The sequence below is a fragment of the Chelonoidis abingdonii genome, chromosome 8 (assembly GCF_003597395.2).
Source record: "Chelonoidis abingdonii isolate Lonesome George chromosome 8, CheloAbing_2.0, whole genome shotgun sequence".
NCBI lineage: Eukaryota > Metazoa > Chordata > Testudines > Testudinidae > Chelonoidis > Chelonoidis abingdonii.
In genome coordinates, this window is record NC_133776.1 from 37623026 (window position 1) to 37638448 (window position 15423).

The 15423-nt window shown below is 38.8% G+C and overlaps 1 protein-coding gene across 1 annotated transcript in view; it reads left to right on the forward strand.

Annotated features, from left to right (window-relative positions):
- The window catches only part of CUL3 (cullin 3), a 107732-nt gene that overhangs the window by 38877 nt on the left and 53432 nt on the right, over nucleotides 1–15423 (forward strand). Inside the window, exon 3 of the mRNA XM_032777911.1 lies at nucleotides 3359–3472. Within this exon, the coding sequence (XP_032633802.1) occupies nucleotides 3359–3472 (114 nt within the window). The remainder of the gene's footprint in view (nucleotides 1–3358; nucleotides 3473–15423) is intronic.

Sequence of the window (15423 nt, forward strand, 5' to 3'; positions counted from 1 at the left end):
GCTCCACCGGCAGCCCCCCCAGTGTGTCCTGATATTTTCTTCTTCTCATCTGGTTACCCTAGTGAGGAGGATTTCTTGGACAGCACCTCTGTTCAAGTGTTGTGGAAAGCAGCTCAAGTGAACCCAAGGAATGTGCGGGTTAAATGCTGAGCCAGTGGCTTCCAGTGCGGAAGAATGGAGGAGTTAACTATACAAAGCAGAGCCCAGGTGGAATTGCGGGATGTGTTTTTGAAGGGCTAACAGCACCCAAGCTTGATTAGCTGGCATTCTCACCACAAAGTAGATGGGCTGCTAACCTAGGCGGAAGCAGAACCCTGATCTTGAGCCTGTACTCTCAGCTATTCCTGCTAGCTCAGGCTTGAAGCACCCTCATAGCTCTGGTTAGAGGTTTTTCTTGGAAGATGGAATGGGGTTAGGGGCAATGTCTGGGCTGTAGCCCTCACTAACTGCAGTGGAGACACCCCTAGTGACCACAGATCCTTTTTTTTATGCAAACTGTGGTAGGTTTAATGTGCCTCTTAGATGAGGAAATGACAGAGAAATATTTGTGGGAAAGTGAGTGCAAAGAAGCAGGCACCCAAAGTGCTTCTACCTGTTTTAAAAACACTCAGCATAATGCCTCAGTATCTTTGAAAACATTCCAAACACTGATTAAAGTAAATTCTGATATATGAGAAATATAGAGGGCTGTACATGTCTATATTTCTTATATCTGCTAATTTACTGTCATCTGCAAAAAGCTAACTTTTGGGTGATATTGGTTAATTATAATCTATTCCGTAAGAAAGAACATGTAGTGTTTAACTATTCCATATTGTTATGGTGCCAGGTGTGAATGGTTTGCATGTTGGGCATCACTGATGTATATGCATCAAAGATGAAACTCAACATAGAGTTAAAGGTGCCATGCAGTAACTTCTGTCTCAGTTGTAAAGGGTATTGTATAGATTAATGCACTCTACTTTGTCTAGGCAGTTAGACCAGGAGTTGACAGGCACCCAGGGGCTTCTAGATGACAGAGAATGTTGAAACAGTCCCATGTGGAGATAAATGTTATGGGACTGTACAATTGAGAAAAACAAAGCCATCTAATGCTGTTTTGTTCCAGTAACTTCACTTGCAGTGTAAGGGATGATAAATTCAAGGGGAATCCTGTTGTACAGTGACTGGCAGCACATTCTGTATCTGTCTCACGACTGCTAAAAGCAAGAGATTGATAATTTGGAAAAGGCAAAAGCTTTAAATGAGACTGCTAAAATTAGAGTCCTAGAGCCTTCAAACTGTCCCTTTAATAAGGTACCAAGTTCTAAATAACCTCAGTTAGACACTGTGATTCAATTGCTGAAAAATTCATATTCAGACTGCTCTTGTGAATACAGAGACCTGAAACCAAAGAAAATTCATCCTCCTTCTCACTGGCCCAGACCTAGCTATTTCTGTATAATCAGAAAATCCAACCATATGTTAACAAATGTTCAGGTAGTCAGTGTCAAGCTAACAGACCCTGGAGCTGCAGCTCTCTAGAAGTATCAAACTGTGATTTAAGAAAATTCACCCGTCACCACTTTCCTAAACACATGTACAAAATTTACAAAGAGAAAACTTGTCACTTTTTAACAATGTTTGTCTCTTCTGCTTCCAATCTACAGGCTTAGCCCTTTCTATAAATAGGTATAGACATCCTATTCTTCGTTATATTTACTTTCTAAGAAAATGTTGCTATTGTTTACACAGCATGGTGGTTATAAAGTGTTATAAGAAATGCCTAGATTGTTTTATAACGTGCACTGAATTATCCACTCATAGACTTAAAGTTGGAATTCTAACTGCCCTCTTTTTTTTAAAACCAGCATCTATTTTTTCTGTAACAGTTTGCTTTGACCATATTTTAAACATCACTCTTCCGTTTTATGTTTTAGTTTTTCTCATAATTTCTGCCTGCAGCTGTGTATAGATTCTAGGGATGGAGTTAATTGCTAGTTAATGGTTAAGGTGTTCTAGAGCTTCTCCAACTCTTGTTGGCTTTCCTCCTAGATGGTGGAGGGAGAATTCTGTCTGACCATAGGAATGCGGTAAAGGGCAGAAAGTGTATGCAAGACCTGGAAGAGGAGAAAGGAGGATTATGGCACAACATACTTTATCCCCCCCAAAAAAAATGTTTTACAAAATTTTATAAATAAACTCAGTCATTAGTAACATTCCAATAATTAATTATGATTTGAACACCAAAACATTGCAACATGGTGGTAGCTCATGAGAATTGGAATTAGTTTGGTTTCATTGGGTAAGCTGAATGCAACAGTAGACAAACAGCATTAATGGTTAAAAATAAATTAATATCATAGGCTGGGAATTTGTTAATGAAGTAGGTCATTCTTAACCTCCTTATTATCAGTTACTGCCTGCCCGCTCCCTAGCCTTTTCTTTCTGCTGCGGTTCTGTTGTTACTGACTGCAACGCTACAATCTGGAGGAATCTATGTGAATGCTTTTAAAAACTCTTCTTTGCTGCCAATTCTTCATACCATCCCTTGCTTTTTAAACTTTGCTATGTCCAATGACCTACCTAAACTCACTGCTGATTGTAACACTTTACAGTGATATTCATTGTTTTGAGCTGCTGTGCAGAGGGAGTCATAATATTCATTTCTGTCATAGAAATCTTGTTTTTATTTTGATTTGCCCCTTACTCACAAAGAGACTGTACCAACTATGTGCAGCTAATACTCTTGGAGAACAAATATAGAATGTTGTATATTAGCTAGTGACAATCTTTGTCTTGGTATCTGTGGTAAGTAAACCTTCCTTTTCCTAGCGGTTTAATATTTGTATGATTGGTCCAAAATGTACATATGTGTATGCTTTTTCTTTGTATTGAAGATTAATCTTTTTCATAAATGAAACAATGCTTTAACTTTAAAGTACATGCAGTAGATGTTATCAGGACAAAATGACTTTTTAAATCTCCGAGAATATTCACTTAGTTTTGACACTACATATTAAGCAAGCTAAATAACATAACCTCTTAAAATATTAGTAATGTGCTTTATTAATATTTTAATAATTCAGACATCACTTTCAAAGCAGATAATGGTCAGTAAGCTTTGGCCTGTTCCACCTTCCTCCTCCTTCTCCCCCCCCGTCACCCCCCCGGGGCAAGATGTTGAGCACCTGCATTTTCCATGGAATAGAAGCTGTTGGTGGGGAGCACTTAGGAAAATCAAGCCCCTGGTAGCTGGCATTCTTGAGATAGTAGCACAGCAAATACATATGTAGTAACTGGCTTCAGACTTGAAGCAGAATTTTCTAGTGTCAAAACTAATTTGGTAATATGTCATTATCTTCCTGTTTCGTTACAGGTGCGAGAAGATGTGTTAAATTCATTGAATAACAACTTTCTTCAAACACTAAACCAAGCGTGGAATGATCATCAGACAGCAATGGTGATGATTAGAGACATTCTCATGTACATGGTGGGTAATAGTGGTATTCCACTTTTCATCATTTACAGCCTGGTCTTCAGAAGTGTAAGCTGCTTTCCTTTTAGACCACTGTGGCAGGAGGGGGACCAATAAGGTATGCACAGTAATCTGCTTTCCAAGAGAAGTAGTTTATCTCAAAGATGAACTACTAAAAAGCCTAAATGAACAAGAAAATGGTAAACTGGTAATTTTGTTTCATTATCACGTTATTTGTAGACAGAGCAGAGGTTATTGAAAGTGTTGTTCAGTTCTTTGCTTCTTGTTGTCACTTGTGCTTCAGGGATGGAAAAGGCTTTCAAAAGCCATGCAAAAAGGTAAGGGTAATTGATTCAGAATACATAGTTTATTTTGTTTTCATTAGAGCAGTTGGTTCTGAATTGTTTCTCTCTTCCAATTAAAGGAGACTTCACTTTTCTCAGACTTGGGCAAATCTAATATAGTAGTCTTAAACTGCCTCATGATATTTACGTTCACACATTCAACTTAGTCTGCTGTTTATCCTTTGGTGAGTGAGAACCCAATTTACAGATTGCCAGATTTCTGAGAGGTGTAAAATTGCAATGAGGTTCCACTCTGAAGTCCTAGATTAGGACACCTCTATTATCACCTCTAAATTTGGGTTGGAGACTTCCAAACATACTGTATAAATGCTCAGTGAACCTTGAAGATAATATAATCAGGGTGCTGTAGGATTACAGGAAGACAAAAAATTACCCTCATTTAAATTTCTCTTTAGTCTAATGTTCTTATTATCCTGAAACTGAAAACCAGACGATGACTCTCCCATCAAACTTACAGTGTAGTGGAATCTCCTTGAAACTCTGTGCTAGTTATATTTGAGGAAAATAGATAGATATTAAGCAAAATTATTTACAAGTCTTGTTCCGGATTTACGTGGGTCCAAATTATTATTTTTCATATTGACTTTGTGAGAGAAGAGTCATTCATGATGCATGTGTGAATATGTTTCCCTCAATCGGATGGTTGTAATTCAGAAAGAACATAAAGATCCTTCAGTGCCTGATAGCTAATAAATGTCTTCTTTCAGCGTGGATGGTGGAGTCCTTAGTTTTTTGGATCTGTAGCACTAGGGTTCTAGTGTGTTTTAAGTCAGCCACTATGAAATTTGAGCTCTCAAAAGGGAATGTAGTCTCTGGTGAAGAGGTGGTAGAATGGACTCTTGTATGCTCTCAGACCACAATTCATATTCCAGAACCAAAAAAACTTGATTGCAAAAGCCAGTTAAGTTTGCAAAAGATCGTATTATACTTTACTACTGCCTTCTTCCATTGTAGATAGTTCTTTATTAATCTTTAAGCTTGTCAGGGCAGGAAATCTGACCTTCTATAAGTCTCAAGTGCTGACATTATTAATATTTCCTTTCCAAATACCTATTTTCAGCCTATTACAGTTTCCGAATAAAATTATCTGTGCAAAAGCTTGGTGCACACAGGATATTTTTGAACTTGAGTTTAGAAAAATATACAAGTCATGGCTATGAGTACTTCCTGTGGACCACATCTTGTAGTCTTTACAATTAATTCATTAAGTTCTGTTTGTGTTTTAACAGGCATTTTCCTTGAGGTAGATCTTTTATTGTAAGAGTTTCTAATTAATATTTGTATGATTTGGTGATCCTCTGGCAACTAAGTCTGTGTAACAATGCATAAATCCAAATGTTGAGATATTTCAAGGCAACACAGGAAACATAGTTAAGCGTAGTATTCTTCTGAAGTTTGCTTTTATACATTTTAACAATGTGATTTTCACAACAAACACAACTGCTAAAGGATAATCAGGAAAAAAGTTACTTTTAAAAAAAAATTTGTGGTAACACTGCGCATTAATGTTTCAGTGGAGTGTGCCAGCAGGCTGGATCAAGGTCTGGTATCTAGAATTAGTTAGTGATACTAAGGATGATTACAGATACTTCTGCAAGTGAGCACAAGTTGCTAGTAGGTGTGTACACTGATCAGTCGCTGAAAGTCAAATTATATTCAAATGTATGAAGCCTTAGGCCTTCCCTGTACTACAAAGGATTTGCTGGTGTAGCTATACTGGCAAACACTCCTGGTGTAAACACAGTTTATAGCAGCAAGAGTTCTTTCGCTGGCATAGCTTATACTTGTTCCCCAAATGAAATAAGGTATACAACAAAATGACTTTTTTGCTGGTGTAATTGCATCTGCAATAAGGCTTTTGCTGGCATAGCTATGTTAGTTACGGGTGTGATTTTTTTTTTTCACATTACTAACTGAGATAGCTGTGCCGACAAAACTTTAAGTGCAGTCCAGGCCTTAATTCTGTAGTTAAAACTTTAAACAGTCTCAGGGTGAAAAACACAAGCAGTAAAAGACCGAGTGAACCAACCCCATGTTTCTCCAGAGAATGTAATTTAAATACTTAGTACTTTATTTCCAAGTGCTATATAAACATTAACTGATCCCCAAATTAGTTAAGAAAGAATAATACTCGTTTTACTGACTAGGCAGTGAGACAGAGGTTGTGATTTACATACTCTGGCGTTCAAGACTGAGATCCAGGACATTCTGCTAGACCAGTGGTAGGCAACCTATGGCACAGGTGCTGAAGGTGGCACGTGAGCTGATTTTCAGTGGCACTCACACTGCTTGGGTTCTGGCCACTGGTCCAGGGGGCTCTGCATTTTATTTAATTTAAAATTAAGCTTAAACATTTAAAAAACCTTATTTAGTTTACATACGACAATAGTTTAGTTATAGATTATAGACTTATAGAAAGAGACCTTCTAAGAATGTTAAAATGTATTACTGGCACGCGAAACCTTAAATTAGAGTGAATGAATGAAGACTCGGCACACCACTTCTGAAAGGTTGCCGACCCTGTGCTAGACAGTGCTGTAATCTAACAGTGAAACAACCACAGTACCACACCCTCTAAGCCAGAGCACAAGTATGCAGATAAAAGAAGGAAATACAAATATCATCTTAACCATAAAGTAACATGGATTTTAGACATATTTATTAATGTAAATCTATGGGTCTAAACACAATAAGTTGTATGGATATACAGATAAATTGGAACAGAAGTGACCAAAAAGCTTCTGTTTTTGAGATAAACTCTAATTCGGCAGAACTAGTAACTGGACAGGAAAGCAAACAGGATTGGTCTACATCTATTAAGTGTAACTCATAATGAACAATAATAAGACCAATATCTTGAGAAAATATAGAGATGTGTTGAGTTCTATATAAGAACCAGTTAATGCAGCTTTTGATATAAAGGAATGTAGAACTTAAATAAATCCTGTGAAACAGTAGTAAAGCATAAGAAGTTGTATTACTAGCCCAGTTCACCAAAAATCAAGTGCTCAGCAAGGTGATTAAGCAAGAAAGTGCTCTGCGCCTTGGTTAGCAAAACCGGTTCAGTTTCGTTAGACTGAACTGATATCTTGTGCTACAGCATGTCAAGAGTGCCAATGGATTCAATAAAATAAAGATGGAGGATCATAGTTTGTTTGAATTAGCTAAAACAAAGTCTTAATTGGTCAATACGCTACTAGAAGTTAAACAACTTTGAGCTATGGGACTCAGAAGTTCAGAAGTGCTACACTGCATGAGTCTCCAAGTCATGGTGAGCTGACATATTAAAACCATATAGAAACCTGAATACCTTTTTGGTTTTATAGTATAAAATTTGAGTGAAATTTAGTGTTGTAAAGGTGCAGTACTAACAGCTCTGGAGATTGAAGTCCTTACCTACAGCACTTGTATAGTCCCAGGAAGATCCAGCTTCCTGATGCAGACTTGTCAGTATACCTTAATTGCAGTGTGAAGGAACCACCAGAAAAAATACAGTGGCTCAGTCTTCATGCAGAATAAATATTCCTCTGTGTGCGCCAGTCAGGATACCAGTGAGTGGCATTTATTAATGAGTTTGTATGCACTTATCTTCTAACCCAGTGGTTCTCCCAACTTTCAAATTGTATGGTGTTTCTTAAAGTATGGGTCCCCTTGTAGGGTCTGTCTTGTGGCAACTAGAGTATTTGGTTACGTGAAATGCAATAGATAAGAGACAAGGTGAATGAGGCTGGTTTAATATGATGGATGGGGCTTTTTTTCCTAACACCTAATACGTATATGTACTTTTTTACCCTTCTCCCTAGTTGTAGTATTTAAAGTTTTAATACTGACACTTTCTGGTTGAGTCCACTACGTCAATTCTTCAATGTCACTTTTCTGTGTGTGTGTGTGTGTGTGTGTGTGTGTGTGTGTACACCTCTTATTTTGGTGTTATCAACAAAGTGTGGTATTGGTTTAAATTACATGCAACAGGCATGAATTACTCTGCAGTTACAAGTCCTAGCCATGCCAGAGATCTCTGCCTTAAGATTAATGAATACACAATTGAAACTTTCCAGGTTGTTGGGGGCAGCCTTTTGTATCAATGTCACATGTTTTACTATTGTGCTATAAGCAATTGTGTGGATCACGTATTGATCCATAATATTTGGTTGTAATCATTTGACATAAATTTGGACATAATCACCTCCATTTAAAAATTGTTCCTATATTTTCCTGCTCTAAGGATAAACACACCTGATGCATGAACTTGTAGTCTTCTAGTGTATGTCAACACAGTAGTCGGAAGGTAGAATTACAACTTGAGCAGGCATACTCAAGCTAGCTTTGATTTATGTACCTGGGGCCCCAGATGGGATTGTTGCTGGATGGCTAGCTGAGCCTATGCTGGTGCAGCTCAGTTATTTTTAGCAAGCTAGCTCAATGAAAGCTAATGCAAGTATGCCCATACATTCTGTCCCAATAACAGTGTAGCTATATCCCGAGGAGGGAAAAAAAAGCAATGTCTGCTGGAGCCATTCACTCCTCTTCCTTCTCACAGTACTTGATGGATAGAAGTGGTAGAGGGCCCACCAGCCTTTCAGTGTTTTGACAGTTGAAAGTACAGTGAACTTGGAGCACACACAGTCCTCAACATTTTCCTTGCCATTCTCCTGCGCGGCCCCCTCCCTTTTTTTCCCCACTGCCCATTTGGGTGACTACTTTTTTTAAAGTAGTCAGAAAAACAAGATAGGTGCGGTGATATCTTTTATTGGACCAACTTCTGTTGATGAGAGAGAAGTTTTCGAGCTATGCACAGCTCTTCCTGAGCTATGTAGCTCAGAAGCTTGTTTCTCTCACCAACTGCAGTTGGCCCAGCAAAAGATATTACCCTCATCCACTCTGTCTCTAATACCCTGGGACTGACACAGCTACAACAACACCGCATACAGTCAGTCATTAGGACAGCTTCTCCTTTCTCTAATGACAGTACTGTTTAACCAATTTTCTTAAGCATTTTTCTTTTTGTTTTTTGAAGTCCATTGAGCCCACAGCTTGCATGACTGAAAAGCTGGTTTATAGCTCTGTGCAGTTCAGTCCATTAGGTGCTAATCTTCAGTCTGGAGGAAGTCCCATGACTTGTAATACCAGTCAAGATCATTTCACTGTTTCCTTGCCCCCCTCCCCACACACTTTCCCCTTCGTATCCTCACTGTTGCAAATCTAGTGCATGAGTGTTTGAGAAATAACATGCTCCAATTGTAAAGGTTGGGTTTTTTGTTTTTGTTTTGTTTGAGTAGGGGCTGTTTATTTATTACAAGTCTGAATCATGCATAGACCAGTGAGGCCCTGATTTATGATTGGTGTTTGTCTAGGTGCTACTGCAATACATACTTCTGGGGGAATTCTGTGCCACTGCGCACATGAAGAATTCATGCTCCCCTACAGATTTTTTTTTTCCCTCTGCAGAATATAGATTCTGCTGGAGAAGTGCTGCAGTTACACCTTTCACTTATCAGGGGCTGCTGTGGCGCCAGAAGAGAGGGCTTCCAAGTTGAAAGTCTGGGTTCCTCACAGTGGGGCCAGGTGAGGAAGCATCAGATGGACAGATAGGGGCTTCTAGGGAATCACAGACTGGGGTTCAGAAGGGCTAGTGCTCCCCTAGCAGCCCCACTCTGGGGTGCGGGCTCAGGAGCTAGTGGGCTGATAGCATTGAGCTAGGGGCTGAATGGGAGGTAGGTTGCAGGGCCACATGGTGGCAGGGAGATAGAGAGATGCATGGGCACGGGGGCAGATGTATCTGATGGAAGGGAGAGGCTAGGGGTCAGCCGAGGTCTTCCTGCCGGAGGCTCAACTCCCTAACCATCCTTCTCTCCACCCTTCCAAAAACCTTAGTTCCATACTTCTCCCAGCCATATTGAACAAACCTCCAGGTTCATTCCTAGGCTCCTTCCCTCTTCCTTAGCTCCTCCATTACCCCTGATTCCCCCAAGCCTTTGCACTGCCTCAAAGAGGTCATGAAATACCTTTCTTTATTGTTGTTTAAATGAATTACTCAAAGTTCTCTGTTAATATGCCTAGTAAGGAAGCTGTCAACAACAACAAATTTCCTGAATCTTTGTTTTTGTCTGGTTTTCTTGCAGACATACTTGCTGACAGGTATTTTGAAATAAACTGCCAAAATAATTGAAACTGGTGTGATTATATTGTGTGATTTTGACAAAATATGCAGAATTTTGCAGAATTTTAAAATATTGTGTGCAGAACTTTTTTTTGTGGGGGAGGTGCAGAATTCCCCCAGGAGTAAATACAAATGATGACCAGGTACATGTTCAGTCCTCTTTGTCTTCTCCATCTGAACTTGGTAGGGCTGCTTGAGATTTCTATATATGAATGAGGCTGGGCTGTTTATTTAGTGTGTATATATATATTATTCTTACAGAGGGCATTCTGTGCTAAAAAAAATTGCACCAAAAATATTAAAAATTCTGTACATGATATTTTAAAATTCTGCAAATCTTATTTGTCAAAATAACACTACATAATCATGCCAGTTTCAATTATTTTCGTAATTTTATTTCAAAATACCTGTCGGCCAGTATGTCTGTAACAGTACAGATGCGCACAAAAATTCCCCCAGGAGTAGAGTTAAAGAAACCCCTATGACAATGCAGTTCCTGTCTCTGCCTCCTTTTGCCTCCTCCCCCCTCGCAGCCCAGCCAGGGGCCCCCTTGCCCAGGTACCTTCACCCTCCAGAGACCAGCCATGCGTCCCCCCACCATCCATCTCCCTCCTCTTCCAGAGCCCAGGGATCCAGAGGAAGAAGCAGCCTGATGCACCATCCAAGGTTTGCATGGATTTTCATGCACACCACTCTCTCCTTCCCTCAGGACATACTGGGAACTGCAGCTGCCAGGAACCCTCTAGCTCCTCCTCCTCCTCAGCAGTGTGAGGTGGGCTCTGCCGTGTCCAGTAGCCCATAGTGGTGGCTAGCAGCACTGCAGCCCATTTCTGTGGGGGAAAGGAAATTCTGCCTGCACAACATTAATTTCTGCAAAATTCTGCATTGCACAGTGGCACAGAATTCCCCCAAAAGTAATATATGAGACATTGTTTAATGCCAAAGAAGTAAAGTTGACAATCTGTGTTTAAATCCACTTACTAACCTTGCTTAGAAGTAACCAATATTAGGATACTTTGTGGAAACCTTCAGTGCAGTATTTGGTAACTCTTAATACTCCAGAGTAGTCGAGTGTTCACTTGTGGCTTACATTTGATTAATTAGCTGCCTCTTTCAGCAGGCTTTTTTTCCCTTACACCAAAGTGAGAACCTAATCGAGAGAAGTGAACTATGTAAAAAGAAATGTTATCAGAAGAAAATAGCTTTGCCTATAGCTTCAGAAATACTGAAACGTGTACTACATATTTGTAATTTTATTTCACGGAATTGTAAACTTTTTACAGTTATAGACTTTAAGAAACCATTGAACAAAATCAATATTTTTTTCGTACCCGTTAACATGTTGTAAAAAGAATTAGTCTAATAAAACTTTCAAAAGTCATAGATCTTTATTTAAAGCCTGGTTCCAAGTACACTTACAATTTCAGATCCTCTTCTGTTATTAAAAGGCCAGTCTATATCTTTCATTTTAAAAAAGTTATATTTACCTCCTTTATCATTCTTTTCCAGATAGCCCTGTCTGATGTGTTGGACAGGATGCTTTCTTTCCTATGGATTTGGAGGGCTTGCTATAGATCAGGGGTTCTCAGACTGGGGTTCAGGACCCCTTAGGGGGTCACAAGGTTATTACATTGGGTATCGCGAGCTGTCAATCTCCACCCCAAACCCCACTTTGCCTCCAGCATTTATAATGGTGTTCAATATATTAAAAAGTGGTTTTAATTTATAAGGGTGGGTCGCACTCAGAGGCTTGCTGTGTGAAAGGGATCACCAGTACAAAAGTGCTGAGAGCCACTGCTATAGATTGAGGGGCTCTGCCATGGGAAATGAATGTAACGATCCAACATAAGGCCTAAGTGTTGGCTTAAAAATTTTGCACTCCCATATCTTTGCAGTTTTATACTTCTGTTTATTTCATTTGAATGTACAGTTGATACAGCGTATCCTATTGGTTTAAAATAGGAAGGAATATCCGAGTTTTAATCACAATTCTATGACTTGATCAAGTAACCTGTAGCATCTCTCAGTGATGTTGAGACTTAATTGCTTACCCTTTGAAGATACATAAAGTACTGCGTAATGCTAGGTATTATTATTTGCGCTTATTTTATCCTCTAAAATGAGTCAGAACCAAAAGTAGTAAAGATGACTGGCATCTATTATTACACTGTGATGCTCATTATGTCAAAACTTATTGTACGCTTCCCCAAACATAATCACAGGTAAAGTCATAAACAATATCTAAATGGAGCCAAATTGTTGTACCTTGTTTATCTCCAGGTACTGTCAGCAGAGATGATTTTGTTCAGACAAGAAAAGGAAAATGTTTTGTACATTCTAAATTTGGGACATCCCCTAAACTATATGCTCTGGCTCACTCTAGTTATTTACCCACTTGCTGCATAATTAGTAAACATTTCAGGATAGCCAAAGTACCCATTGTTGTTGATGCTTCAGTGAATGCATTGCACTTATTAATATACTTTTTATATGTGTTAGTTTTCCTCCATCACACATGTATAGTTCACCATTACCTAACAATGTGGGTCCCAAGTTCAGCTGCTTCTACTTGGTGTTTCTGATGTTTATGAACTCTTGGTTTTGAAGTGTAGGTTCATTATTTGCTGAATTCAGATTCCCATGGTTGATCAGCAGAAATGCATTTGAACTGCTAGTGAATGAATATCAAGGCATAAACTTAACATATATGATAAATTCCTTTGGTTTAAAATGTCCCTTTGAATGGTCAGATGGACAGTGCTACAAACTGAGAATCCCTATTTCTCAAAAAATCAGATATGCACAATACCACCATGCTATGCCACCAGTCTGCCTCCAAGGCTCAGGTCCACCCATTTTTTTAAACCATATTAGCACCTTAAAAAAAAATTTTTTTTAAAAAGGGTGTTCTTATTCAAATGTGCATTGGTTTGGATCCTATGGTAGGCACTCTCATGCTCTGTGGTTGCAAGATCAGTGCCAGGTGTTTGCCCTGTGCCTCAAAAGGCATAACAGCTGTGATTCTCCCTCATTTTCCCACTTATCACCCATAGCAGTGAAGTGGAACCTGGTAAGTGTCCAACTTGTTAATTAATAGTTACTAAAATTAATTTATAGTTAAATCTCTGAAAACTCTTCAAAAATCTTCAGAACTCCTCTAATCTATAGATATGCAACTAATATCCATGCAACCTGGCTGAACTGAATACCAATGAACAATCCTTCCTTTATAGCCTCCTCCCCAGTACAGGGCTCCTCAGCATGGTGGATTTACCAATAAAAAAACAGTTTATTCTTGCTTGGATGGTGCTAAAAATGTTTGAAAACCATATATACATAGTTTTGTTATAGAATGACTTACAAAAAATCTACCTAGTTTACTGCACAGTTTAATTGTTCTGTAATGGATTGAATTTATTAGAATCTTTCTACCAAGTAAGTTTAATGCCTTCCTAGAGTTGTTTTAATGTGAGCTGAAAGCTAAATACATAGGGCCTAAAGTAGCTGGATCGATCAGTCTCTTATCTGTTAGCTACCTATGTGAAGAAAATAAACAAGGATGCCTACTATGGTGATGGTTTTTATCAAATCTACACAGTTCCACTAAAAACTGGAGCGAAGATGCCAATTTATTTCATGTGAGCCATTGAAATAGCACTGACTGTTGGTAATTTAGTTTTACTACAAATTTGTTTTTTAAAAGTGCCTATGGAGATTATAGATTATTTATTATATAGTAACCACTTGAGCTGCCCTTGGAGACTCTAATAGCTATTGTTTATAAATACTTGTACTTAACTGCAGAGGTCACTTCTTTCTGAAACATTGCATCCAAAGCAATGATAATCAGGAAAAGGTGGAAGTAACTAATGTGCAGGTTAGTTTTTTTGCAAACTGCGGAAATAATTTGTAATGCAAAAGCCTAAAATAAAATACGAAAGTTTCAAACTTACGTACAAGTTGAGAAAAGGAAGTTACAGCTATGTGTAATGTTGGTAAGCTAATATCACACCTTTTTCTTTCCTCTTTTTTATTTAATTTTACCTTTTTAATGTTAAAGTACAATTTTCAGTTAAGTTAGTAATGTGTATATACATATAGTTTTGTGCATTTTTATACTAATAACCATACCCAGGCAAAGATGTTTATGTAGTGAGTCACATTTATGGTTTCAGTTCCCTGATCTGATATTAAAAACTTTCTGTAAATTATAGGCCTTTGCTAATTTTGATTTACAGCGGCTTTAAAACAGAAGTGCATTAGATTATTGTTGTTGTTTTGTTTTTTCTTTAGTTCTGTCTTCCTTGAATGTTCCTTGGCATCAATCTGAGTTTCATGTAGGTCCGTTGTATAATAGTGCATGGTTCTGTGACCCGTAATTGTGTTTTAAAGGCAGTTTTAGCTCACTTGACATATTTCAGTTTCGTAATTGAATTTCAGTTGTTTAGCTATACCATATCTTGTAACGTATGTAAACAAGCTCTTCTTCTTTTCATTTACACACAGTCTACAACAGCCAATGCCAAATTGCATATAAGCAAAGATTCTCTGTAAATCTGAATAGACAGGTAGATTTAAACAATTAAGGATAGCTTGTGACATTAAGCGACAACCTAGCCCAACATTGAGTGGTGTGGAATGTATTGCCTTAGTGGAGCACTAGCAAGTAGAGCATAATGCCTACCAGGACTTTCTAGGAATGCCTATTCTGTGCTGCTTTTGAAGAGCGTTCTGTGTGTTTTACTTCCATGCTGACTGGGGCACAGAACAAGGGCCCATGGCCCTCATTTCCTTGGATTAGGTCAGCACTGATTGATAGGCCTGTGAATTCTGCCCTGTGAATACAGGGGACTCCCATTGTGCATGGTTCATATGCATGGGGGCAGGGAGCAGAGGCTCGTTACTATTTATTTTTTAATATAGTATTTATTATCGCAGTGCTGCTGCGATCAATGCAGTGGGCATCAATTTTAGTGGGTCTGGTGAAAATGTGATAAGTTGACTGTTGAGTGTCTCCCGTTGACCAAGCGTGATGTAGATGCCGCTGTAAGTTACGTCAACTTAAGTTACGTAACTTAACTAGTGTAACTTAAATTGACTTCCATGGTTAGAGCCCAGGTCTACAGACACAGACTTGCACGGCTCATGCTACAGCACGAAAAACAGCTGTGTAGACTTCAGGCTCAGGCTGGAGCTTGAGATCTGAAACCTGGGGAGGGAGGTGGGTTTTAGAGCCCGTTTTGCAGCCCGAGCCCAAACATCTATACTGCTGTTTTCAGCGTCAGAGCCTGGGTCTACAGACTTGGACTCTAATACTCGCTGCCTTGGGTTTTAAAATGCAGTGTAGGCAGGCTCATTGTACTAGAAACTACACAAAAAAGTGATTGAAGTCATTTCCTGCCCCAGAGAACTCATCTTTACTTCCCTCCTTTTTATGCCCA